This window comes from Coregonus clupeaformis, chromosome 17 (assembly GCF_020615455.1).
Source record: "Coregonus clupeaformis isolate EN_2021a chromosome 17, ASM2061545v1, whole genome shotgun sequence".
Classification (NCBI taxonomy): domain Eukaryota; kingdom Metazoa; phylum Chordata; class Actinopteri; order Salmoniformes; family Salmonidae; genus Coregonus; species Coregonus clupeaformis.
Window position 1 is genome coordinate 47,371,531 of NC_059208.1, and position 25,712 is coordinate 47,397,242.

Sequence of the window (25,712 nt, forward strand, 5' to 3'; positions counted from 1 at the left end):
CTGTTTCAGTCTTCCAGAGATTTGAGACTGGGACGAAAGTCCACCTTCCAGCAGGACAATGACCCTAAGCATACTGCTAAAGCAACACTTGAGTGGTTTAAGGGGAAACATATAAATGTCTTGGAATGTCCTAGTCAAAGCCAAGACCTCAATCCAATTGATAATCTGTGGTATGACTTAAAGATTGCTGTACACCAGCGGACCCATCCAACTTGAAGGAGCTGGAGCAATTTTGCCTTGAAGAATGGGCAAAATCCCAGTTTCTAGATGTGCCAAGTTTATAGAGACATACCCCAAGAGACTTGCAGCTGTAATTGCTACAAAAGGTGGCTCTACAAAGTATTGACATTGGGGGGTGAATAGTTATGCACGCTCAGGTTTTCTGTTTTTATTTACATTTTAGTCATTTAGCAGACGCTCTTATCCATAGCGACTTACAGGAGCAATTAGGGTTAAGTGCCTTGCTCAAGGGCACAAATCGACAGATTTTTCACCTAGTCGGCTCGGGGATTAGAACCAGCGACCTTTCGGTTACTGGCACAACGCTTAACCACTAAGGTACCTGCCGCCCCTTTATGTCTCATTTCTTGTTTGTTTCACAAAAAAACATATTTTTCATCTTCAAAGTGGTAGGCATGTTGTGTAAATCAAATGATACAACCCCCCCAAAATCCCTTTTAATTCCAGGTTGTAAGGCAACAAAATAGGAAAAATGCCAATTGGGGTGAATACTTTCGCAAGCCACTGTAGTGTATACAGTGGGTATAGAAAGTCACCACCCCCTTTCAAAATGTTCACCTTTTGTTGCCTTAGCCTGAAATGAAAACACATAAAATCAGACTTTATTTACACACAGTAACCCATAATATCCAAGTGGGAAAAAAAATTAGAAAATTAAAATTAAAACAGTAAAATACCCTATTCGAATAAGTGAACACCCCCCTGAGTTAATACTTGGTGGAACCACCTTTGGCTTGAATTACAGCTATGAGTCTCTTTGAATACGTCTATACTAACTTTGCACACCTAGGCTGTGCAATATTTGCCCATTCTTCCTTGCAGAATTGTTCAAGCTCAGTCAAATTGCGTGGTGACCGCTCATGGACTACACTCTTCAAGTCATTCCACAGATTCTTGTTGGGATTTAGGTCGGGGCTCTGACTAGGCCACACAAGGACATTCACCTTATTGTCTTTCATCCACTGTACGGGTACTATGGCGGTGTGCTTTGGGTCATTGTCATGTTGAAACGTGAACCATCTTCCCATTTTCAACTTCCTGGCAGAGGGCTGCAGGTTCTCCTCAAGAATCTGTCGGTATTTTGCACTGTCCATTCTCCCTTCTATCCTGACAAGTGATCCAGTCCCTGGTGAAGAGGAACACCCCCACAACAGGATGCTGCCACCGCCGTGCTTTACTGTAGGCATGGTGTTCTTTGGGTGGAAAAATGTATTGGGTTTTCACCAGACATATAGTTTTGCGTTCAGGCGAAAAAGTTCAATTTTGGGCTCATCTGACCACAGCACCTTTTGCCACTTGGCCTCGGAATCTACAATGTGCTTTTTGGCAAATCTTAAACGAGACTTGATGCTGCCTTTTTTGAGGAGTGTTTTTTTCTTTTCTTGCCACCCACCCATAGAGGCCAGATTTGTGGAGCGCTTGTGATATTGTGGTCACATGCACACATTGACCAGTCTTAGCCATAAAGGCCTGAAGCTCCTTCAAAGTTGCCATTGGCTTCTTGGTAGCCTCTCTGATCAGTCTGCTCCTTGCCCGGTCATACAGTTTGGAGGGACGGCCTGATCTATGCAGGGTCTGGGTGGTGCCATACGCCTTCCACTTCTTAATAAGGGTCTTAACTGTGCTCCGAGGGATAGACAAAGCCTTTGAAATCTTTTTATATCCATCCCGTGACTATGGGATGAAAGGCACTTTCATCCCATAGTGGATTCTTTGCTTTGAATTGCACTTCTAAGCAGAGGAGTCCTCTATGAACAACTGCTTTTATTCTGAACTAATCAAAGTCCCTACAATTGATCACAGATGGAAGCCAATTAGCTTGATTTTTGATCTGGAAGGTGGTTGGTTATACCTCAGCAAGTTTGTGGGTCACTGTGTGTAAATATAGCCGGAAAAAGTGTTTTCATTTCAGGCTGTAAGGCAACAAAAGGTGAACATTTTGAAAGGGGGTGGTGACTTTCTATACCCACTGTATATACAGTACCAGTCAAACATTTGGACACACCTACTAATTTCAGTTTTTTTATTTTTTTTGTGACTATTTTCTACATTGTAGAATAATAGTGAAGACATCAAAACTATGAAATAACACATATGGAATCATGTAGTAACCAAAAAAGTGTTCAACAAATCAAATTATAATTTATATTTGAGAATGTTCAAAGTAGCCACCCTTTGCCTTGATGACAGCTTTGCACACTCTTGGCATTCTCTCAACCAGCTTCATGAGGTAGTAACCTGGAATGCATTTCAATTAACAGGTGTGCCTTGTTAAAAGTTAATTTGTGGAATTTATTTCCTTCTTAATGTGTTTGAGCCAATCAGTTGTGTTGTGAAGGTAGGGGTGGTATACATAAGATAGCCTTATTTGGTAGAAGACCAAGTCCATGTTATGGCAAGAACAGCTCAAATAAGCAAAGAGAAACAATAATCCATCATTACTTTAAGACATGAAGGTCAGTCAATCTGGAAAATGTCAAGAACTTTGAAAGTTTCTTCAAGTGCTGTCGCAAAAACCATCAAGCGCTATGATAAAACTGGCTCTCATGAGGACCACCACAGGAAAGGAAGACCCAGAGTTACCTCTGCTGCAGAGGATAAGTTCATTAGAGTTACCAGCCTCAGAAATTCGATAGCCCAGGTACTCCGCCTCGGCATAGCCACGCTTGCACTTGAGGATGTTCGCGGTCAGCCCCACGTCCCTTATCGCATCCACCACCATTTGTAACCTACAGAGATGGAACTCCCAACTGTCACTGTGCACGATTATATCATCCAAATAAGCAGCAGCGTACTCACAGTGCGGGCGCTGGACACGGTCCATGAGTCGCTGGAAGGTCGCTGGGGGCCTGTGGAGCCCGAAAGGTAGAACCCGGTTGTCGTATAGCCCCCCCGGGGTGGAGAAGGCCGTCTTCTCCCGGGAGGCCGCTGCCAGCGGCACCTGCCAGTACCCCTTCATCAGGTCCAGGGTGCTGACGAATCTTGCCTTCCCCAAGTGGTCGATCAGTTCGTCCACCCGGGGCATGGGGTAGGCATCGAATTTACTTACCTCGTTCAGGCCCCGGAAGTCGTTGTAGAAGTGGAAGGTTCCGTACGGTTTCGGTACCAACAATATAGGGCTAGACCACTCACTGTGGGACTCCTCCAGTACCCCCATCTCTAGCATTGTGTCAATTCCCACTGGACCGCCGCCCTCCGGGCATCTGGTATCCGGTATGGCCATTTACGCACTTTTTCACAGAGATGTGTGTGGATATGATGTTCCACGAGATCCGTGCGCCCTGGCACCTCGGAAAACATGGCCGTATTCCGCTGGACCAACTCTCGGAGCGTTTGTCGTTGGGTCGGGCTGTGGTCTTCCCCCATGGAGACTTCGACAGAGGGCGGGTTTGGCTGTGGCCGGGTCCACGTTGTGCACAGCGCCTCTCGTGCGTGTCACTTCTTCAGTAGGTTCACATGGTAAAGCTGGAGGTGTTTTCTCCGCCCCGGTTGGCGGACCTTATAATTGACGTCGCCTACCCGCTCGACGGTGTCGTATGGCCCATGCCACATTGCCAGCAATTTGCTCTCCATTGTGGGGATCAGCACCAAGACCTTCTCACCCGGGTGGATCTCTCGTGGTTGGGCCCCCCGGTTGTATACGCACTCCTGGTCAAGTTGCGCCTGGGCCATGTGCTCCCTCACCACTGGCCAAATCGCCTTCATCCTCTCCCTCATCTCCTCCACGTGTTCCACCATGCTGTGAAGGGGGGTCGGTTGGTCCTCCCAGACCTCCTTGGCTAGGTCCAGCAGTCCGCGGGGCCGATGGCCATACAGGAGCTCAAAGGGGGAGAACCCAGTGGACGCTTGGAGTACCTTGCAAACCGAGAACATCAGGTGGGGCAGCAGCTGGTCCCAGTTCCTCCCATCTTTCACGATGACCTTCTTCAGCATCTGCTTTAGGGTCTTATTGAAGCATTCGACTAGCCCGTCCATTTGTGGATGGTACACACTGGTCCTCACCTGTTTGATTCGTAAAAAGGTTGCAGACCTTTCATTACACAAGACATGAATGCAGTGCCCTGGTCCATCAGGATTTCCCACGGAATACCCACCCGGTTGAATAAATGGAAGAGCTCCCGTGCGTTACCTTTCGCTACCGCCGTGCTTAACGGGATCGCCTCCGGATACCAGGTGGCGTAATCCACGATTACCAGAATGTATTGGTGTCCCCTCGCAGTCTTCACCAACGGACCCACCAGATCCATCACCACCCGCTCAAACGGCACCCCTATAATGGGCAAGGGAACCAAAGGGTTTCTACAATGTGCCCTCGGGGCTGTGATCTGGCACTCCGGGCAGGTACAGCAGTAGTCCTCCATGGCACGCTTGACTCCGGGCCAGTGGAACCGATTCCCTATCTGCTCCCTGGTTTTCTCCATCCCTTGGTGTGCCCTGAGCAGGTGGGTGTGGGCGAGCTGCAAGACAGTCCTAACATACTGGGTGGGTAGGAGTAACACGTCTTTTGTCTCCCCATTGTGCTTTACTACCTGATACAATAAATTACACTTGATGGCGAAGTGTGGGTAGCGCCACTCACTTACCCCGTGTAATAGCGCACCATCCACCGCGATCACCTGGCACCTGATGTTCTGGAGGTTGGGGTCCTCTAACTGGGCCGTCCCGAACTGGCCCGTGAGGATTCCCGTGTCGGGTGGCCCATCAGGTGCCTCCACCTCCATAAAGGGGAGCCTGAGGTCCTCCTCGGATGATGGCTCGTTTCCCAGCGCGGGTTGTCTCCCTAATCCTGGTCCGACTCGGGCCCAGTGGACACCTCTCGTGGCGGGGTGTGGGTTGCGCATGCGACCGTCCTTTTTCCTCTCCATCCTAAATCGCGTGTGCGCCTCCACAGTCCCTGGAAGAGAGGGCAATCTCTACTGAGGAGAATAGGCACGGGCAGATTAGGAACAGCCCCCACGCGCATCTGGCACTCCCCCTTGGGGTGGTTATCTGCACCGGCATGGTTGGGTACCTCTTTGTGTCCCGGTGTACACAGGACACTGTCATCTCCTCGTCCCCCGGTTTGTCTTTCCCCTCAAGTGTGAGCCACTGCGGTTGGGCCAGGGTCACCATGCTGCCGGAGTCCAGCAGAGCACTGGTGTCGATGCCATCGATTCGTACTGGAACTATCGGAGGGACCGTCTCGGAGCTGGGGGATGCGGAGGACATGGACACGAGGTGTCCTGGCTCGCCGCACTCATAGCAACGCCTCTGATCTAGGTCTAGCAGCGGACGTCGTCGTCGGTTCGGGTTGCCCTCCCGCTTCACGGCCTTGGCTGGTTCCGTCCGGGCCCCCATCAGCCCCTCGCCTCCCTCTGTGCTTTTCTTCCCCCTCCCCGCATCTGCTCTCTCCGCCCGGGCCCCTTTCAGCAGGTCCTGGGTGTTCTGGTGGGTTTCCACCGCGGTCAGCAATTCCTCCAGGCTCTGGGGGTTCTGCAGGCACGCCGCCTTCTTCATCTCGTAGGGGAGGGCCTGAAGGTACCGATCCAGGATGACCTTATCGATTATCGGGAGGGACAGTACGTCGGTCACTAGCCAGCTCTTGGTAAGACGCACCATTGATAAGGCTGCAGAATAAGGCTGTAACGTAAAATAATGTGGAAAAAGTCAAGGGGTCTGAATACTTTCCGATTGCACTGTATATATATGAAGATGGCGATGCAGTGGATAGCTGCCGTCTGACAGACTCCTGACCAATTTTGCTATTTTGTCGGGGGGTTTTACACTGATCGTAACTTTTTTTTAACATAATCTTTCCGCCATTTCCTATGACCGAAAACCGCTTCTGGACATCAGAACAGCGATCAGTAACATCGATATGGATGAAGATTTATATTTCAACGAATCGGCAGCTGTGGATGTACTGCTAATTGCGGACCAGGCCCTAATCTCCAGGACTCGAAAGAGGAAGAGACGCCACAAGAGTGGCTCCCTGACGAGACGATGTCGGTGAGTAAATAAAGCGCCTCTACCCTCCGTTCTATTGACGATGTACAATCACTAGAGAAAAAGCTGGACAAGCTCCGTTTGAGACTATACTATCAACGGGACCTGAAGAACTGTAATATCCTATGTTTCTTGGAGTCGTGGCTGAACAGCCCCGTCGATGTGTATGGGGGTGTGCTTGGTCCTCAGTTTCCTGTATTCCACGATCAGCTCGTTTGTCTTGCTGACGTTAAGGGAGAGGTTGTTGTCCTGGCACTACACAGGTGGGGACTAAGCACACACCCCTGAGGGGCCCCCGTGTTGAGGATCAGCGTGGCAGATGTGTTGTTACCTACCCTTACCACCTGGGGGCTGCCCGTCAGGAAGTCCAGGATCCAGTTGCAGAGGGAGGTGTTTAGTCCCAGGGTCCTTAGCTTAGTGATGAGCTTTGAGAGCACTATGGTTTGAACGCTGAGCTGTAATCAATGAATAGCATTCTCACGTAGGTGTCTCTCTTGTCCAGGTGGGAAAGGGCTGTGTGGAGTGCAATAGAGATTGTATCATCTGTGGATCTGTTGGGGCGGTATGCAAATTGGAGTGGGTCTAGGGCTTCTGGGATATTGGTGTTGATGTGAGGCATGACCAGCCTTTCAAAGCACTTCATGGCTACAGATGTGAGTGCTAAGGGTCGGTAGTCATTTAAACATGTTATCTTGGTGTTCTTGGGCACAGGGACTATAGTGGTCTGCTTGAAACATGTTGGTATTACAGACTCGGTCAGGGACATGTTGAAAATGTCAGTGAAGACACTTGCCAGTTGGTCAGTGCATGCTCGGAGTACACGTCCTGGTAATCCGTCTGGCCCTGCGGCCTTGTGAATGTTGACCTGCTTAACAGTCTTACTCACATGGCTACGGAGAGCGTGATCACATAGTCATCCGGAACAGCTGATGCTCTCATGCATGCTTCAGTGTTGCTTGCCTCGAAGCGAGTATAGAAGTGATATAGCTCGTCTGGTAGGCTCGTGTCACTGGGCAGCTCGCGGCTGTGCTTCCCTTTGTAGTCTGTAATAGTTTGCAAGCCCTTCCGGTGTAGTAGGATTCAATCTTAGTCCTGTATTGACTCTTTGCCTGTTTGATGGTTCGTCAGAGGGCATAGCGGGATTTCTTATGAGCGTCCGGGTTAGAGTCCCGTTCCTTGAAAGCGGAAGCTCTACCCTTTAGCTCAGTGCAGATGTTGCCTGTAATCCATGGCTTCTGGTTGGGGTATGTACGTACGGTCACTGTGGGGACGACGTCATCGATGCACTTATTGATGAAGCCAGTGACTGATGTGATGTACTCCTCAATGCCATCAGAAGAATCCCGGAACATATTCCAGTCTTTGCTAGCAAAACAGTCCTGTAGCTTAGCATCTGCGTCATCTGACCACTCCTTAACAACAGAGTCACTGGTGCTTCCTGCTTTAGTTTTTTCTTATAAGCAGGAATCAGGAGGATAGAATTATGGTCAGATTTGCCAAATGGAGGGCGAGGGAGAGCTTTGTACGCGTCTCTGTGTGTGGAGTAAAGGTGGTCTAGAGTTGATTTTCCTCTGGTTGCACATTTAACATGCTGGGAGAAATTAGATAGAACAGATTTAAGTTTCCCTGCATTAAAGTCCTCGGCCACTTGGAGCGCTGCCTCTGGATGAGTGCTTTCCTGTTTGCTTATGGCCTTATACAGCTCATTGAGTGCAATCTTAGTGCCAGCATCGGTTTGTGGTGGTAAATAGACAGCTACGAAAAATACAGAAGAAAACGCTCTTGGTAAATAGTGTGTTCTACAGCTTATCATGAGATACTCTACCTCAGGCGAGCAAAACCTTGAGACTTCCTTAATATTAGATTTTATGCACCAGCTGTTGTTTACAAATATACACAGACCGCCACCCCTTGTCTTACCGGAGTCATACGTTCTATCCTGCCAATGTAGTGTATATCCCGCCAGCTGTATGTTATCCATGTTGTCGTTCAGCCACGACTCGGTGAAACATAAGATATTGCAGTTTTTAATGTCCCGTTGGTAGGATATTCTCGTCCATTTTGTTTTCAAATGATTGTACGTTGGCTAATAGGATTGATGGAAGAAGCAGCTTACTCACTCGCCGTCGGATCCTTACAAGGCACCCCGACCTATGTCCTATGTCTCTTTCTCATGCGAATGACGGGGATTTGGCCCTTGTCAGGTGTCTGTAGAATATCCTTTGCGTCCGACTCGTTGAAGAAAAAATCTTCGTCCAATATGAGGTGATAATCGCTGTCCTGATATCCAGGACCTCTTTTTGGTCATAAGAGACGGTGGCAGAAACATTATATACAGAATAATTTACGATTATTCGAACTAGAACACTGTGTTCAATCGAACTAGATAATTTCAGAAAATTACCTCTTCCTAGAGCTGCCACGCCCTTCTCCCCCACAATGAGCGCACGCGCTGCTGCAGTCATCCTGGCAGGTGATACAGTCGCCCCAGTGGTGAGTACCAGAGATATTTATAAAAGTTTAATGATCTCTTTGGAGGTACTTCTGAGTTGCGTGCTGTTGTTTCTCATGGTCAGGTACAGAGAAGGGGGCAATCAAGAGGCATATTGAGAGTTTGGGACTATAAGGTTCGATCTGCAAAAAGCTGAGACTCATATAATTGGCTTTAACATTCCGAACCCACATTAGTTTGAATGGTGTCAGCAATTTTTTATCTTATATTCTTTTGAACTTAACATCATGAATTGGGGTATTTAGAGTACTATATAGGTAGAGAATAACTACATTTTGACAAAAATGCAGATAAAATCTTATTGTCCCAAGCTCTCTATGTCAGCAGCAGAACAAACTCAAATCAAGTAAAGATTAGATAGATTGTTTGGACAGCGTAATTAACTAGCTAACCAGCTAGCTAGCTGATTTACATAATCTACATTCGCTATGATCAGCTGATAGCCCACCCAACTTTGGCCAACCTGATATGTCTGTGAACAGTAGTAGCTCTTGCTTCCCATGCGTGATGGATGTGTGTGTGTTTTTGTAGAAAACAAAGGCCTATGCTAATAAAGGGCTATGGGTAGGTGGGGCCCCAGCATATTCATTTAACAGACAGGGTGACTTCTATAGTTATTTGTACAGTACATACCGTTCTGTGTGCAGTCTATATGTTGATTCATACCTTGGATTCATACTAAGGCCCAGAAACAGTAAGCCTACACTACTAATACACTCTGTAACCAAATGTGATGTGTTTCAAATGGATATGGAAATCTATAAATATAAAAAGCAGCACAAATATACAAGAAAGTATTTATTGATGTGGTATCAATACAATCAAGTACTGTACATTTTGTATAAGCAGACAAAAAAATTATAGCAAAAAGAGTGCATTTTATACACAAATTCTATTGCATAGAGTGCACGCCATAGCCATGTACAAGACAGAAAATCCTATAGGTTGATACATTGTACATTACACAAAAAAAGGAACAAAAAATCACACAACAAATCCTTCACAAACAATGCTAGAATGCTAACTTCGTGTTCTAAATGCTCTTAACTCGTTCAATGTTGTTAAATACCATTTATACCATGCTTCGGTGGTCGGTTTTGGCATCTCTGTTAAATTATCACAAATGTATCTTCATTAATGTCATGTGCAAATGGGAATGACCGTTTGTATGTATCTCCAAACTATAACAAACAAATATCCCTTAAAACCCGAAGCAAGGCTTACATTTTCTTTTTTTATATATATATATATATATTTTTTAAATCATTGAATAGAAAACAAGTCAGTTTGTGATCAAGGCAGTACATTGGGAGAAAAATGTTTTTGCACACGCACTGCAAACTCTGCAACCAAGTGACATTGTCTAGAAAAAAGGAGAGTTATAGTCTAGCCACGCCACTCCAAAACAGCATTCCAAATGTATGAAAGAATGAGGCAATAAAAAAGGCAACATACAGTACATAACCAGAACAAGCCTTGAATTGTCTGGTAGACTCACACAACAATAATGATACACAAACTTTAGGTATGTTCAGATAATGATGAGAGAAAAAGGGCCTCAAACAGACCAGTGAGAGTGCTTCCATTAGGCCTACATACGTTTAAAATACTGATTGTGAGACTCAATGCTCTACTCAGTCAAAACCGATGACCATTTCTACAGGATAAATCTAAAACATAATTATTCAGGCACAGCAATACACTATGTTTTGATTAGTCCAATATGCAGACAATTGTAGCGATAATCCAATATGCATGATGTTATTTTTTATTATTTTTTGCAGGGGGGGGGGGGGACCTGGATACCCATTTGGATTTAATGTTGGCCTCAGTTTGTAGTCTGAATACACTGTATACTCTTGGGTATTTGAGAGCTTGGGACTATAAGGTTCTATCTGCATTTCTTGTCAGAATTGAGTTATTGACATAGCCTTTTTCTGTTCAATGTTCTCTAGTACTCTAAAAACCCCAATTAATGTTGATAAGTTCAAAAGAATACAAGATAAAGAGTTGTACTGTTACAGAACTCAAACTCTAGACAAAGGACAATAGATGGGTGGTACTGAACATTCTGCTAATGTCACCATGAATAGCATCAGGGTAGTCTAAAAGTGTTTAATATCTCTACATCTGGAAACAAACTATATGATGTTCCTACATTTAATTTACAGTAAGGAAGTGTGATAGACTGTATGATATAACCTTGGGCCCAAGGTTACTGGAAGATGAAGGACTTTAAGTTAGATATTGTCCCGTTCATTCCGTCCCAGATTCTCCCATGTCTACCCTCAGTTTGCCCACCAAATTCACAGAATTATTGCACAAAAATACCGAAATTATTTGTAACCAGCCCAGTGTTAGTCAATAACCCCTTGTTTTCAAAAGTCCATGATGTGTTTTACAACAATACTTTCGTCTTACTTTGCATACATTTTCCCCATCTCTATTGTACGTTTCTCATCTTTGCATGATGTATACCCACTGGGCAAAAACTGGTTGAATCAACGTTGTTTCCACGTAATTTCAACCCAAAATCAACTTGATGACATTGAATCAATGTAGAAAACGAATTGCAAAAAGTAATCATCGTAAGGGCATTTCGTATTTTTTTTTACCCAACTTTTTACCTAAATCCAATGACATGATTACATTTTTTATTAATTTCACATTGAATTCACATTAGTTGACAACTCAACCAAAACTAGACGTTGAACTGACGTCTGTGCCCAGTGGGTATGTAGCCCACTACTACTACCAAACAGAATTCCTCTCTTCTGTTGCGACATTTCCCAAGCCATAAGGGCCATACATTTACTTAACCTTCATGAAGACACACACATCCTATTTGAACCGGATCAAATCTTCAATTCAAAACTGTGGTGGAATATTGACTAGAAGTGCATGTTCCCAAACGACTCAGAAAACATGGTCCATGGTCTCTGCAGTTCATCATTCACCCAGGTGAAGGGTTAAGGTGTGTGTGAAACAGACAGACACACACACACAGTGAGAAAGAAATACAGCCGGAAACACTCACATGGTGGTGTATCAATCTCACCCCACTGCCTCATCCCACACAGCACCAGTAGAACTCACATGGCAAACACAATTCTCACATATGTCCCACCGTTTCTCCCAGAATAACAGAGCCATGTTAACTGTTATGCAATCAGGATTTCACAAGCACCGGGCCTCACTCTCTCGCTCTCTCTCTCCCTTTACCTATTATTATGGAGATCCATGCATGTTCATTTCTGAAAGTGAACCCTCTTTCATATTCTGTCAGAAGACTTTGGCTAAGAATATCCTGTGGCAACATCAGATGTTCCATCAAACTGAGCATTGGGTAAACCATTTTGGTTGTCGAAGTACAGTATGTTAAAATGGAAAATGAATGGATAACCTTTGTTATGCTGAGGCTTACGGTGGATTGGAAATTATTACTGTACGTCTATCAACACAATGAGTTAAACACTATAGCACCTAATACTGGGAGGGCTGTGTAAGATTTAGGAGATAATTTGAACTGCACGCTATGCACCCATTGGGTTTGATCTGAACCTTCAAAGGGTTATTCTGTAGAAACAGTTTAGATGGCCTCTAGCCAGTTGTCTGTGTGAAATGCTGAAAGATTTGTAGTTTGTAGACAAAATGAGGCTTTTCACATGAGCTATTGCTCAGAATGTTCACTCTAAATGTTAATGTGAAAGGCACAAGGGCATTGATTGCTCGGTCACAGCCTTGGCGTTAGTGGACACAAAAAGCAGTGATGTCATCGGTATACTGTATGTGTGGCATAGAGAATGTAATAAGGGTGATATGGGAGCTGCAGTGCACGTGGTTAATGGGAATAGCCACAGAATGGATCGATGCAGGGAAACATGGCATTGATCCTAATGCATTTGGCATATTCTTTCTGTCCATTATTTCTGTTCAGATGACACATTTATTTATTAATATAATGATTAACTTACACATTTATTTATAGATTTATTCAGTTGTCTATTTAATGTGTTCTATATATTTATAATTATTTAGGTTACTGGTTTCTATATTGATGCTTTGTCAAAGAGGGGAAAAAAGGGGGGGAAATGGTTACCTTTGGATTTCTAATACTGCTAAGGGGGGTTTACTATCTCTGTAAGTCCTTTTGATTTGTGTGAATCTTACACAAGTTGGATACACCAATTACTTATTTTTGATCAAGTAATAGCCACGATCCAAAACCATCAGCTTCTATTATCAGCACCAATCCTTTCAGCACAGGCCTCTTTTGTAGAACCAGGAAATTATCAACTGGAAGTTGACTGTCAAAACATCAGAGCGTACTGATAAACAACGATCCATCGATCCCTATAGCAGGTCTTCTTAAAAATAAAAAGTGAAAATTATTGGACATTATCTCACATAAGGGATTGTTTATTGAACACAGTGTTCATACTGTATGTGTAATGGTACATCTTTATGTGAAATATTGATTTAAATAAGGAAGCTGTTGACATAAAATGGCGGACACGCACACAGGAGGATATGGGAGGTTTTTGTGCAGGAAGTGACTGCAGCCAGGGGAACCAATCGGAGCCCCAGGGTCCGACGATGTCATCCTACTGATCAGAGCATTTGGGTAGGATGTGCAGTCACATGGGTAGGTCTAATAACTGTTACTTACGCATTGCAAAGTAAGGCACTTAATAGTCTGAATCCAATAAACAACAGCAATACTGACGCCAAAATAACAATAATACAATTATGACAATAACAATAATTATAATAATATAAGCAACAACAAAAAAATTAACAAAAAAATGACATTTGAAAGAAAGAGATAAAAACAGAGCACAGCATGAAGTATCCTTCTCCTGCTTTTTAACTCTTTCCATCTTTCGTTCACAAAGTATTTTCTGTCGTTGTTGATGTTGTTGATGATAACATTCTACAGGTGGTGTTATTCTGTTATGGCTGCAGGTGTTATGATATGGGGGCACTAGGGGGCACCCTAGGAGAAAGTTGACTAGCAGGGCGTTATGTGGGACAGAGCAGGAACCCTGAGAAGGACGAGTGGATGTATTCGGTGGAGTAGAGCCCGTTAGCCTGATCCGAGGGCATCTGCATCCACACCTGGTCGTTCTCCTTCAGCTCAAGCACGGCGCTACCGGACGCCTGGTCCATGTAGCCCTTCTTGTACTCATCGTAGGTGTATGTGGCGGGAACATTGTTCTTGTACAGCGCCACCCACAGACTGAGTCCCTTTACGTGCATGTGGTAGGCAAAGTAGTAGACGCCGGACATGGGGCTGGTGAAGATACCGGTGATGGGGTTGTAGGCATTCTGCCCGTTGTACAGGGTCCTGTCGAACTTGATGGGCATCCCGGAGGGAGGGAAGGGCGTGGTGAGGATGGCGGTAAATGCTGGTGCCAGGGTGGCGGAGAGCTCTGCGTGGCCAAACTGTGGTTTTGGGTTCCTCCCATTTGGTACCTCGCCCCCGCCCAGCTCCGAATCTGTTAGCCCAGCCACGATGGTTTGGCCATTTCCTGCAGGGCCAGGGGGCCCGGGTGGCCCAGGTGGGCCTGGGTTGCCGTTGAGCCCAGAGTTGCCTGGTTTTCCTTGGGGACCTTGAGGACCAGGAACTCCCTTTTCTCCGAGCATGCCCAGCCCTGGAAGACCAGGCAGCCCAGGTTCGCCTTTCAGACCTGGGATACCCTGTGGCCCCATTGGCCCTGAAGGCCCCTGAAGACCGGGGATACCAGACTGGCCTCTTGGTCCTGGAGACCCAACAAACCCAAACTCCCCCTTTGGTCCAGGATTGCCTATAAGACCTGGGTTTCCAGGCAGGCCTATGTGCCCTGACTCGCCTTTGGGCCCTGGTTTTCCGATAGCCCCGTTAGGGCCCGGTGGGCCTTTATCTCCAGGAATGCCAGGTATTCCAGACAGACCACCGGGACCCTGATCCCCTCTGATCCCTGGCAGACCTGGATGACCCTGGGGACCCAACTCTCCCTTCAGACCGGGCATGCCGTGTTTTCCTGGGAGCCCCATGGGGCCCTGTAATCCTGGTGTTCCTGGGTGTCCGTCTAGACCCATGTCTCCTGGCTGCCCCTCCATCCCAGGCTCCCCCTTATCCCCAGGGACTCCTGGTCCCCCGGAGAGGCCCTTGTCTCCCTTCAGCCCAGATAGACCAGGTTTGCCATAGCCAGGAGTTCCAGGAAACCCTGGAGAACCCCTCAGCCCTGGCTCACCTTTAGGCCCAAGTGGACCTGGTCCTCCAGGCAATCCATCATTACCAGGCTTGCCCAATCCGACGGGTCCTGGCCGGCCTTGCAGCCCTGGACTGCCGGCCTCACCTGGCTCTCCTATTCCTCCTGGGAGCCCCTGGTCCCCTTTTGGCCCGGACGGACCAAGAAGCCCGTTCAGTCCTGGTTTGCCCACACCCGGGTTACCAGCTGGCCCTGGAAGGCCCCTAAGCCCGATGGGGCCCCCGGGTCCTGGCATCCCTGGCTTCCCATTGCCATTCTCCCCCTTGATTCCACGCTCCCCGGGATATCCAGGTCCACCTTTCTGTCCTGGTTCTCCACGAGACCCAGGTTGGCCCCTCCCGCCGGGAAGCCCAGGTTTGCCATTCAGAGACAGGCCAGCTGGCCCGGGGAGACCTGGTTGACCTGGAAGTCCTCTGGGACCTGGTTCACCCCGGAGCCCAACCTCGCCATTATTCCCGGGCATCCCTTTCATGCCCCCCTTTCCTGGGAGACCTGGAAGTCCGGGCTTCCCAATGCCGGGAAAGCCTGGAGGCCCCTGAGGGCCAGGCTGGCCATTGAGACCTGGTTTTCCCAGTCCTGGTTTTCCCGGAAGTCCTGATGGCCCAGGTGGGCCTCTGGGTCCAGGTTTTCCTTGGGGCCCTGGCTCACCCTTTACGTCCATCATGGGTGGCATGTCTGTATGAGAAAATGGAAGACATTGTGATTACCTGCTCATCCCCTTTCAAATCATTCATGATCTTTCAAAAGGTCAAATAGATCTTAAAGTGTGAAAAACAAAGAAAAAATATGTAGTTGCGTCCCAAATTACACCCTATTCCCTATATAGTGCACTACTTTTGACCAGGTCTCATATAAGGTGAATAAGGTGCCATTTGGGATGCATCCCTAGATTTCACTTAGTTCTTTAGTCAGTGACTTGGCTCTGAAAATAGTGGAACAAAATCCATTACAAAATCGCCCCCACAGGATCATCAGGGTAACGAATAACAGTCCAGAAAGTAGAGTAGGCTTAATATACTTTCAAATTAATTGCCCCGGATTTATTTTGTTATGATCCTGCAGCAACAGGAAATGTGGATTATAATCAATGGACATTTTTGTAGAAGTTGACATTTCTAAGTGGAATTACAAACTTCAGAAGCCTTTTTAAAGTTATTCTGCATTGTCCTGCATTGCAGGAAAGTTATCCTGCAACAGGGTGATCAAATTAAGATCCTACATCTGTATGGTTCTACTGTACATGAGTGCCAGTGTGTATCTGCTTTGCCAAATTCTTGTCATTGTCTAGTTAGGCTTGCTTAGGAACAGCAATGATGTAGAGAATTCAGAGACAGTCCAGGACCCAGGTTAGGTCTTCCTTTAGGGTGGTGAATATTGGACTAGCTGATCTAGTTTTCACATGGTCATATACAGTGTGTGTGTCCATTTAGGACATCTGCCAAAGGTCAACTCGTGACAGAGAAGAGTTTGTGTTCAGTTGTCTGATGTAGCCAACTATGACTGGGTTAACTATGACTACTATGACTTGGTTAACTATGACTGGGTCAACTACAGTGGCTTGCGAAAGTATTCATCCCCCTTGGCATTTTTCCTATTTTGTTGCCTTACAACCTGGAATTAAAATGGATTTGTATCATTTGATTTACACAACATGCCTACCACTTTGAAGATGCAAAGTCAATACTTTGTAGAGCCACCTTTAACAGCAATTACAGCTGCAAGTCTCTTGGGGTATGTCACTATAAGCTTGGCACATCTAGCCACTGGGATTTTTGCCCATTCTTCAAGGCAAAACTGCTCCAGCTCCTTCAAGTTGGATGGGTTCCGCTGGTATACAGCAATCTTTAAGTCATACCACAGATTCTCAATTGGATTGAGGTCTGGGCTTTGACTAGGCCATTCCAAGACATTTATATGTTTCCCCTTAAACCACTCAAGTGTTGCTTTAGCAGTATGCTTAGGGTCATTGTCCTGCTGGAAGGTGAACCTTCGTCCCAGTCTCAAATCTCTGGAAGACTGAAACAGGTTTCCCTCAAGAATTTCCCTGTATTTAGAGCCATCCATCATTCCTTCAATTCTGACTTGTTTACCAGTCCCTGCCGATGAAAAACATTGGTGTTCTCGGGGTGATGGGAGGTATTGGGTTTGCGCCAGACATAGCGTTTTCCTTGATGGCCAAAAAGCTCAATTTTAGTCTCATCTGACCAGAGTACCTTCTTCCATATTTGGGGAGTCTCCCACATGCCTTTTGGCGAACACCAAACGTGTTTGCTTATTTTTTCTTGAAGCAATGGCTTTTTTCTGCCCTCTCTTCTGTAAAGCTCAGCTCTGTGGAGTGTACGGCTTAAAGTGGTCCTATGGACAGATACTCCAATCTCCGCTGTGGAGCTTTGCAGCTCCTTCAGGGTTATCTTTGGTCTCTTTGTTGCCTCTCTGATTAATGGCCTCCTTGCCTGGTCCATGAGTTTTGGAGGGCGGCTCTCTCTTGGCAGGTTTGTTGTGGTGCCATATTCTTTCAATTTTTTAATAATGGATTTAATGGTGTTCCGTGGGATGTTCAAAGTTTCAGGTATTTTTTTTATAACCCAACCCTGATCTGTACTTCTCCACAACTTTGTCCCTGACCTGTCTGGAGAGCTCCTTGGTCTTCATGGTGCCGCTTGCTTGGTGGTGCCCCTTGCTTAGTGGTGTTGCAGACTCTGGGGCCTTTCAGAACAGGTGTATATATACTGAGATCATGTGACAGGTCATGTGACACTTAGATTGCACACAGGTGGACTTTATTTAACTAATTATGTGACTTTTGAAAGTAATTGGTTGCACCAGATCTTATTTAGGGGCTTCATAGCAAAGGGGGTGAATACATTGCACGCACCACTTTTCCGTTATTTATTTTTTATAATTTATTTTTTCATTTCACTTCACCAATTTTGACTATTTTGTGTATGTCCATTACTTGAAATCCAAATAAAAATCCATTTAAATTACAGTTTGTAATGCAACAAAATAGGAAAATTGCCAAGGGGGATGGATACTTTTGCAAGGCACTGTATTACTGGGTTAAATATGACTGGGTTAACTATGACTGTGTTAACCGCGACTGGGTTAACTATGACTGGGTCAACTATGACTGGGTTATTAGTGTGTGGAGTGGGTCAGAGTAGTGTGTAATCTCAGTGTGGAGTGGGTCAGAGTATTGTGTAGCCTCAGTGTGGAGTGGGTCAGAGTAGTGTGTAGCCTCAGTGTGTGGAGTGGGTCAGAGTAGTGTGTAGCCCCAGTGTGTGGAGTGGGTCAGAGTAGTGTGTAGCCCCAGTGTGTGGAGTGGGTCAGAGTAGTGTGTGACCTACAGGCATACTATGTTATGAGCCCTGGACAAAGCAAATCACTGGGGTCAAGCAAGGGTCATCAGGGTCATCAATAACAATCCAGAAAGTAGAATAGGGCATATGATGTAATGGATTGATAGATTTTCAAATTGATTGTCCCGGATATACATCGAAACATGGTTAAAACTGTGATTTGGATTTAATGGATGGGCAGTCCTTGCATCCATAGCCCTGTTTATGAATGTACATTTCTCCAGCCTCATCCCTGAGCTTTTTACCAAATCAATGGCGGGTGACCACTTTGTTGTTGTTTGAACCACCGATTTCCCCTTTAAACATCATCAAAATGTTTTGTAGCCAATTTTTTACATAAATTAACTTATATACAGGTAATAACTATTGAGCAATACTAAAATGTTTTGATTTTCCAGTTATGCCTATTGCAATTGTGCATAAATCCAATGTGTAAGTCGCTCTGTATAAGAGTGTCTACTAAATGATGTAAATGTAAATGCAATGTAGTCTCATGGCCACTAGGTGGAGGTAGCTGCATGCCATTTGAACTAAGCTCCCCAAAGACAACAACAAGTGTGTTAAGGTTCAGCATAGCTGATATATGCTACCACTTGTTGATCCCATTCCATCATTAAACTCTAAAAGCAGGGTATAGGCCTGCTTTATGCTGGCATAGGATCCACTTCATGTCAAAACTTCAGGTAGCCTATGTTCATGGACATGGGATTGGACATCCTCCTCAGGAATTTTCTTTTATTTTGACTACTGGAATGTGCTTTTCTCAAACAACATTTCATGGTGAGATATTGAAAATGTGCCTGTCATGAAAGGAATTGTTTTGAGGTAGCTAGGGCCCCTTTTCCCCCATAGAATATACTGATCTACAATATGTTGAGTGACTCTTGGTACAAAAGGTGACAGAGAAACCATTCACTCCGGATGGTTAAGGTAAGGGTTAAGGTTTGTGATAGACCAAATGTTTTTCTTCTCAAAAACAACTTTCTATTGCTGGATTCAAACTTGCAACCTTTGGAATCAGAGGCAAATGCTTACGCCAACTGCCATCCCTGTCTACAATGCCCTAGCAATACCGAAACCTACTTGAAGGTAACAGCGCTCACTGTTGCCCCTAGTGGCTGGTTACCACATAATCTCCCGACGTCTTCAGACATGGATGGACGACGAATACTGACTTGTATCACGGGTGACCTGGCTGGAGACGCACATGCCTGCAAGCACTCTCACTAACGCATTACATAACAACAGAGAGAGCGAGAGAGAAAGAGAGAGGCATATGCAGGGACATGCATTCACAAACATCAATAGAATCTGATGCTCTGTCTTTATATATTTATTTTTCTCTCTTTCACTTTCTCTCGCTCTCTCTCCCTCACTTTCTCTCTCCTCTTCTCCCTCTCTCACACACATCCACAAACACAATGCCTTGACTGTCTTAGTAGACTGTCTTAGTCTACGTGAAAATCACTGGTAACAGCAACCAGATGGTGGGAGGAACAAGGCCTACCAGAGCCTTCACACACACGCACGCACACCAAAACAGACACACACACAGTGCAGAGCCTAGCGGAGCCCAGCGGAGCTCAGTAAACAGTGGGCAATCAGAACCCCATCAGACCTATTGAAGACCTGCCAAGTCCTACTAGACCCAGAGAGAGCAAGGAGCCACAGTCTCTTCAGCCTTTTTACTGCCCACGAAGGACAAATAAAGCAAAGGCATTACTACACAAATATATGTGTCTGTCCTGTCTCAATCTGGGATGACCTCCATATCAAATATACAACCTGGACGTAGTTGAGGGAAAAATAGATATATTGATGTTTTATACTGTTTTCTTCTCTGTGTGGGATGTTTTTTTTTTAATGGGGGCTGAACTGGCAGCTGTGCTCCGAATTAATGATTACTTCCCACTGGGCACACACTGGTTGAATCAATGTTGTTTCCACGTCATTTCAATTAAATTACATTGAACCAACGTGGAATAGACATTGAATTGACGTCTATGCCCAGTGGGTTGAGTTCTGCCAGATGTGGGCAAGATTGAAATAAACCCAACTCAAGGAAAAATGTTACGGTACTATTAATTCCGCAACATACCATTTTTTCCTATAATCTCGCAAATCTCAGTTTTGGACAAAACTGCCTTTATGACCAAAATTATACTATTTTCACTTTGGAGTCAATTTTTACACTGGAGTAACTGTTTCTGACTCATATCGATGCCACATAGGCCTCTTTCAAAACAAGAAGTTGCTTTTTTAGGGGCAGTTGCTCTTTAATGTCTGTTTCGGATTATATTTTGTCCTACTAGTACTTTGTACCGATGTTTGGATATTTTTTATAATTATATAGATCATGAGGTGCCTTGATCCAAGCAATACTACTGGCCATTTGAGAGAGGCAGCGAGATGCTACTGGCAACCTCAATTGGGATTGAAATACAAGACAATGACAATAGATTTGGATGTATCAATAGTGAAGGTTATAATATGTTGGTAAAGACTGTTATATCAAAGCAGGGTAACTATATTGGGAGGGTATATTGAGTTGAACTGAGTAAGAGAACTCTATCTGAACTCACAATTTGTAAGACATTAGGGAAGAGCATTATTGCTTTGCTTACGTTCACAATTTACATCCTACACATGCTAACCATTGTAATCAAAGTGCTGAACGTTTACCCTCTCTGTCGACAATGAAAGATATGGGGAGCATTGACTCCTTTCTTTTATCTAATTAATCTCTCTGTTTTCCTAGAAGAGAGGGACATTCTGACCCTCACTTTCACTGTCAGGGAACGTAACGTTCTCTTTGGCTCTCTCATCATCAACATATCCCTATTTCTAACCATCCAATTTCCATTCACAGACCTGCTTCTCCCTCTCCTCTCCTTCCACCCCTCCTCTAGTGCCTCCTCTCCATCCTCTTTTGGCATGCTCCTACTCTTTCCCCATGCTCCTCCTCTTTCCCCATGCTCCTCCTCTTTCCCCATGCTCCTCTTTTCCCTTCTCATGTCTTTTATCGTCTCATCTCTCTGCTATACATTTAGTCTATATTTCTGACCCTGAGCTTCCGAAAGCCACTCAATACAGAAGCTGCGAGGCACATCTTAGCATTCATATGCATTCAGTCATGGCTGTGGCTTATACAGGCAGAGGCTTCTATGTAAGGTTAAAGCTATAGGTTAATCCTAAAGAGTCTATTGACTCTACCCTGCGTCAATCTAAATAACATAATAAAAAATTCCCCATCAAAATCTGTTCACAACGTTGACATCAGCAAACCGCTCGCCCACACGACGCCGGTACAGTTGAAACAGTGATTCATCCGTGAAGAGCACACTTCTCCAGTGTGCCAATGGCCAATGATGGTGATCATTTGCCCACTGAAGTTGTTACGACACCGAACTGCAGTCAGGTCAAGACCCTGGTGAGGACGACGAGCACGCAGATGAGCTTTTCTGAGACGGTTTCTGACAGTTTGTGCAGAAATTCTTCGGTTGTGCAAACCCACAGTTTCATCAGCTTTCTGGGTGGCTGGTCTCAGACGATTCCGCAGTTGAAGAAGCCGGATGTGGAGGTCCGGTTGGACATACTGCCAAATTCTCTAAATGACGTTGGAGGCGGCTTATGGTAAAGAAATTAACATTTAATTATCTGGCAACAGCTCTGGTGGACATTCCTGCAGTCAGCATGCCAACTGCACACTCTCTCAAAACTTAAGACATCTGTAGCATTGTGCTGTGTGACAAAACTGCACAGTGGTATTTTATTGTCCCCAGCACAAGGTGCACCTGTGTAATGATCATGCTGTTTAGTCAGCTTCTTGATATGCCACACCTGCCAGGTGGATGGATCATCTTGGCAAAGGAGAAATGCTCACTAACAGGGATGTAAACAAATTTGTGCACAACATTTGAGAGCTATAAGCTTTTTGTGTGAATGGAACATTTCTGGGATCTTTTATTTCAGCTCATGAAACATGGTACTAACACTTTACATGTTTTGTGTATATTTTTGTAGGTGTGTCCAAACTTTTGACTGGTACTGTATATATATATATATATATATATATTATATATTTCCTGACCTTTCTTATATATTTCTTATATCTCCTAGATATAGGACAGACACTTCAAAACCTTATTTCTTATGATGAATTTCTGGGAATTTATGAATGTGTTATTCATAAATGGGCTATAGTAATAAAGGACAAATGCAATATTTGATCACATAATTTTTTTATATTGTTTTTTTGATACCTAAAGGAAATTCTAAATCAAATAGCTAAATGATGCATGGTATGAGCATCTTAAAACAATTCCTTATGTTAGAATAGTAGAACCCCCCACCTTTCTCACTGTTCCCTCCTGCCCCTGCATACCTTTAACACTGGGTGACGTACTTCACACACACACACACACACACACACATACATACACATACACATACACATACACACACACACACATTTGTTTTACTATCCTCGTGGGGACCAAACAATTGATTCCCGTTCAAAATCCTATTTTCTCTAACCCCTAAACCTAAACCTAACCATTAACCTAATTGTAACACTAAACCTAACCCCTAAGCCTAAAATAGCATTTTTCCTTGTGGGGAGCGACGAAATGTCCCCACTTATCTGAATTGTCCTTGTTTTACTATCCTTGTGAGGACACACAGACGCAAATACGTTGCACACACAGCTACACACACACACACATACTAACCGAGGTACTGTCCTTTGCCCTCTCGGAAGGGGGGTCCCACGGGGCCTTTCATCATGGGCTGCATGTACTTCATCTGGGGCATGGGGGGGTAGCCTCCCCCAAGGACGCGGCCCCCCAGCAGCAGCAGCACATAGACAGGAGCCAACAGCATGTTCATCAGCCTCCCAGGCTCCAGGCTCAGCCGCTAGCAACTGGAATGGAGAGAGAGAGAGAGAGAGAGAGAGAGAGAGAGAGAGAGAGAGAGAGAGAGAGAGAGAGAGAGAGAGAGAGAGAGAGAGAGAGAGAGAGAGAGAGAGAGAGAGAGAGAGAGAGAGAGAGAGAGAGAGAGAGAGAGAGAGAGAGAGAGAGAGAGAGAGAGAGAGAGAGAGAGAGAGAGAGAGAGATTTGGTCATTCTGGAGAACAAAATCATATTCTCTTGAATGACAGCAAATACTTGATAGGTTGAGGGTAGAGGAGAAAAAACTAACAAAATATAACTATTGTAAAATTGACTGCATACATAAAATGTATATAGTATCTATAAGCTGGATGTAGAGGCCTAAGCGTTTTTGTTCACTAGTTTACTCCAATTAGGGGAGGGGTGGTGGGGTTGGAAAGTAATAATGGAAAATATATATTTTTTAAAGGATATGTATGTATATGTATTTATGTGTATGTATGTATGGACAGTGGGGAGAACAAGTATTTGATACACTGCCGATTTTGCAGGTTTTCCTACTTACAAAGCATGTAGAGGTCTGTAATTTATATCATAGGTACACTTCAACTGTGAGAGACGGAATCTAAAACAAAAATCCAGAAAATCACATTGTATGATTTTTAAGTAATTAATTTGCATTTTATTGCATGACATAAGTATTTGATCACCTACCAACCAGTAAGAATTCCGGCTCTCACAGACCTGTTAGTTTTTCTTTAAGAAGCCCTCCTGTTCTCCACTCATTACCTGTATTAACTGCACCTGTTTGAACTCGTTACCTGTATAAAAGATACCTGTCCACACACTCAATCAAACAGACTCCAACCTCTCCACAATGGCCAAGACCAGAGAGCTGTGTAAGGACATCAGGGATAAAATTGTAGACCTGCACAAGGCTGGGATGGGCTACAGGACAATAGGCAAGCAGCTTGGTGAGAAGGCAACAACTGTTGGCACAATTATTAGAAAATGGAAGAAGTTCAAGTTGACGGTCAATCACCCTCGGTCTGGGGCTCCATGCAAGATCTCACCTCGTGGGGCATCAATGATCATGAGGAAGGTGAGGGATCAACCCAGAACTACACAGCAGGACCTGGTCAATGACCTGAAGAGAGCTGGGACCACAGTCTCAAAGAAAACCATTAGTAACACACTACGCCGTCATGGATTAAAATCCTGCAGTGCACGCAAGGTCCCCCTGCTCAAGCCAGCGCATGTCCAGGCCCGTCTGAAGTTTGCCAATGACCATCTGGATGATCCAGAGGAGGAATGGGAGAAGGTCATGTGGTTTGATGAGACAAAAATATAGTTTTTTGGTCTAAACTCCACTTGCCGTGTTTGAAGGAAGAAGAAGGATGAGTACAACCCCAAGAACACCATCCCAACCGTGAAGCATGGAGATGGAAACATCATTCTTTGGGGATGCTTTTCTGCAAAGGGGACAGGACGACTGCACCGTATTGAGGGGAGGATGGATGGGGCCATGTATCGCGATATCTTGGCCAACAACCTCCTTCCCTCAGTAAGAGCATTGAAGATGGGTCGTGGCTGGGTCTTCCAGCATGACAACGACCCGAAACACACAGCCAGGGCAACTAAGGAGTGGCTCCGTAAGAAGCATCTGAAGGTCCTGGAGTGGCCTAGCCAGTCTCCAGACCTGAACCCAATAGAAAATCTTTGGAGGGAGCTGAAAGTCCGTATTGCCCAGCGACAGCCCCAAAACCTGAAGGATCATCTTGAACTTCTTCCATTTTCTAATAATTGCGCCAACAGTTGTTGCCTTCTCACCAAGCTGCTTGCCTATTGTCCTGTAGCCCATCCCAGCCTTGTACAGGTCTACAATTTTATCCCTGATGTCCTTACACAGCTCTCTGGTCTTGGCCATTGTGGAGAGGTTGGAGTCTGTTTGATTGAGTGTGTGGACAGGTGTCTTTTATACAGGTAACGAGTTCAAACAGGTGCAGTTAATACAGGTAATGAGTGGAGAACAGGAGGGCTTCATAAAGAAAAACTAACAGGTCTGTGAGAGCCGGAATTCTTACTGGTTGGTAGGTGATCAAATACTTATGTCATGCAATAAAATGCAAATTAATTACTTAAAAATCATACAATGTGATTTTCTGGATTTTTGTTTTAGATTCTGTCTCTCACAGTTGAAGTGTACCTATGATAAAAATTACAGACCTCTACATGCTTTGTAAGTAGGAAAACCTGCAAAATTGGCAGTGTATCAAATACTTGTTCTCCCCAATGTATACATTTGCAAAAAAAAATATATGGGGGATTGGAAGTGATGGAGACAATTACATTGATGGAAGTTACAATCTATCTGCAATATTAAAGCTGATCTACCCCGTTAAAAAAAAGAAGAAAAAATGAAAATGAAAATGAAAAATTATTGATACTGAGATGAAATTGGATAATTTTCACAC

At 44.9% G+C, this 25,712-nt stretch overlaps 1 protein-coding gene across 4 annotated transcripts in view; it reads right to left on the reverse strand.

Annotated features, from left to right (window-relative positions):
* Positions 1–11,444: 11,444 nt before the first annotated feature.
* The window catches only part of LOC121586671 (collagen alpha-2(VIII) chain), a 120,965-nt gene continuing 106,697 nt past the window's right edge, over positions 11,445–25,712 (reverse strand). For all 4 annotated transcript variants that reach the window (XM_041903585.1, XM_041903584.1, XM_041903583.1 and 1 more), the window contains 2 exons: positions 23,081–23,271; positions 11,445–15,666 (listed from right to left, as the gene is read on the reverse strand). In XM_041903585.1, coding sequence (XP_041759519.1) covers positions 13,760–15,666; positions 23,081–23,237 — 2,064 coding nt within the window. In that variant the 5' untranslated portion in view covers positions 23,238–23,271 and the 3' untranslated portion in view covers positions 11,445–13,759. The remainder of the gene's footprint in view (positions 15,667–23,080; positions 23,272–25,712) is intronic.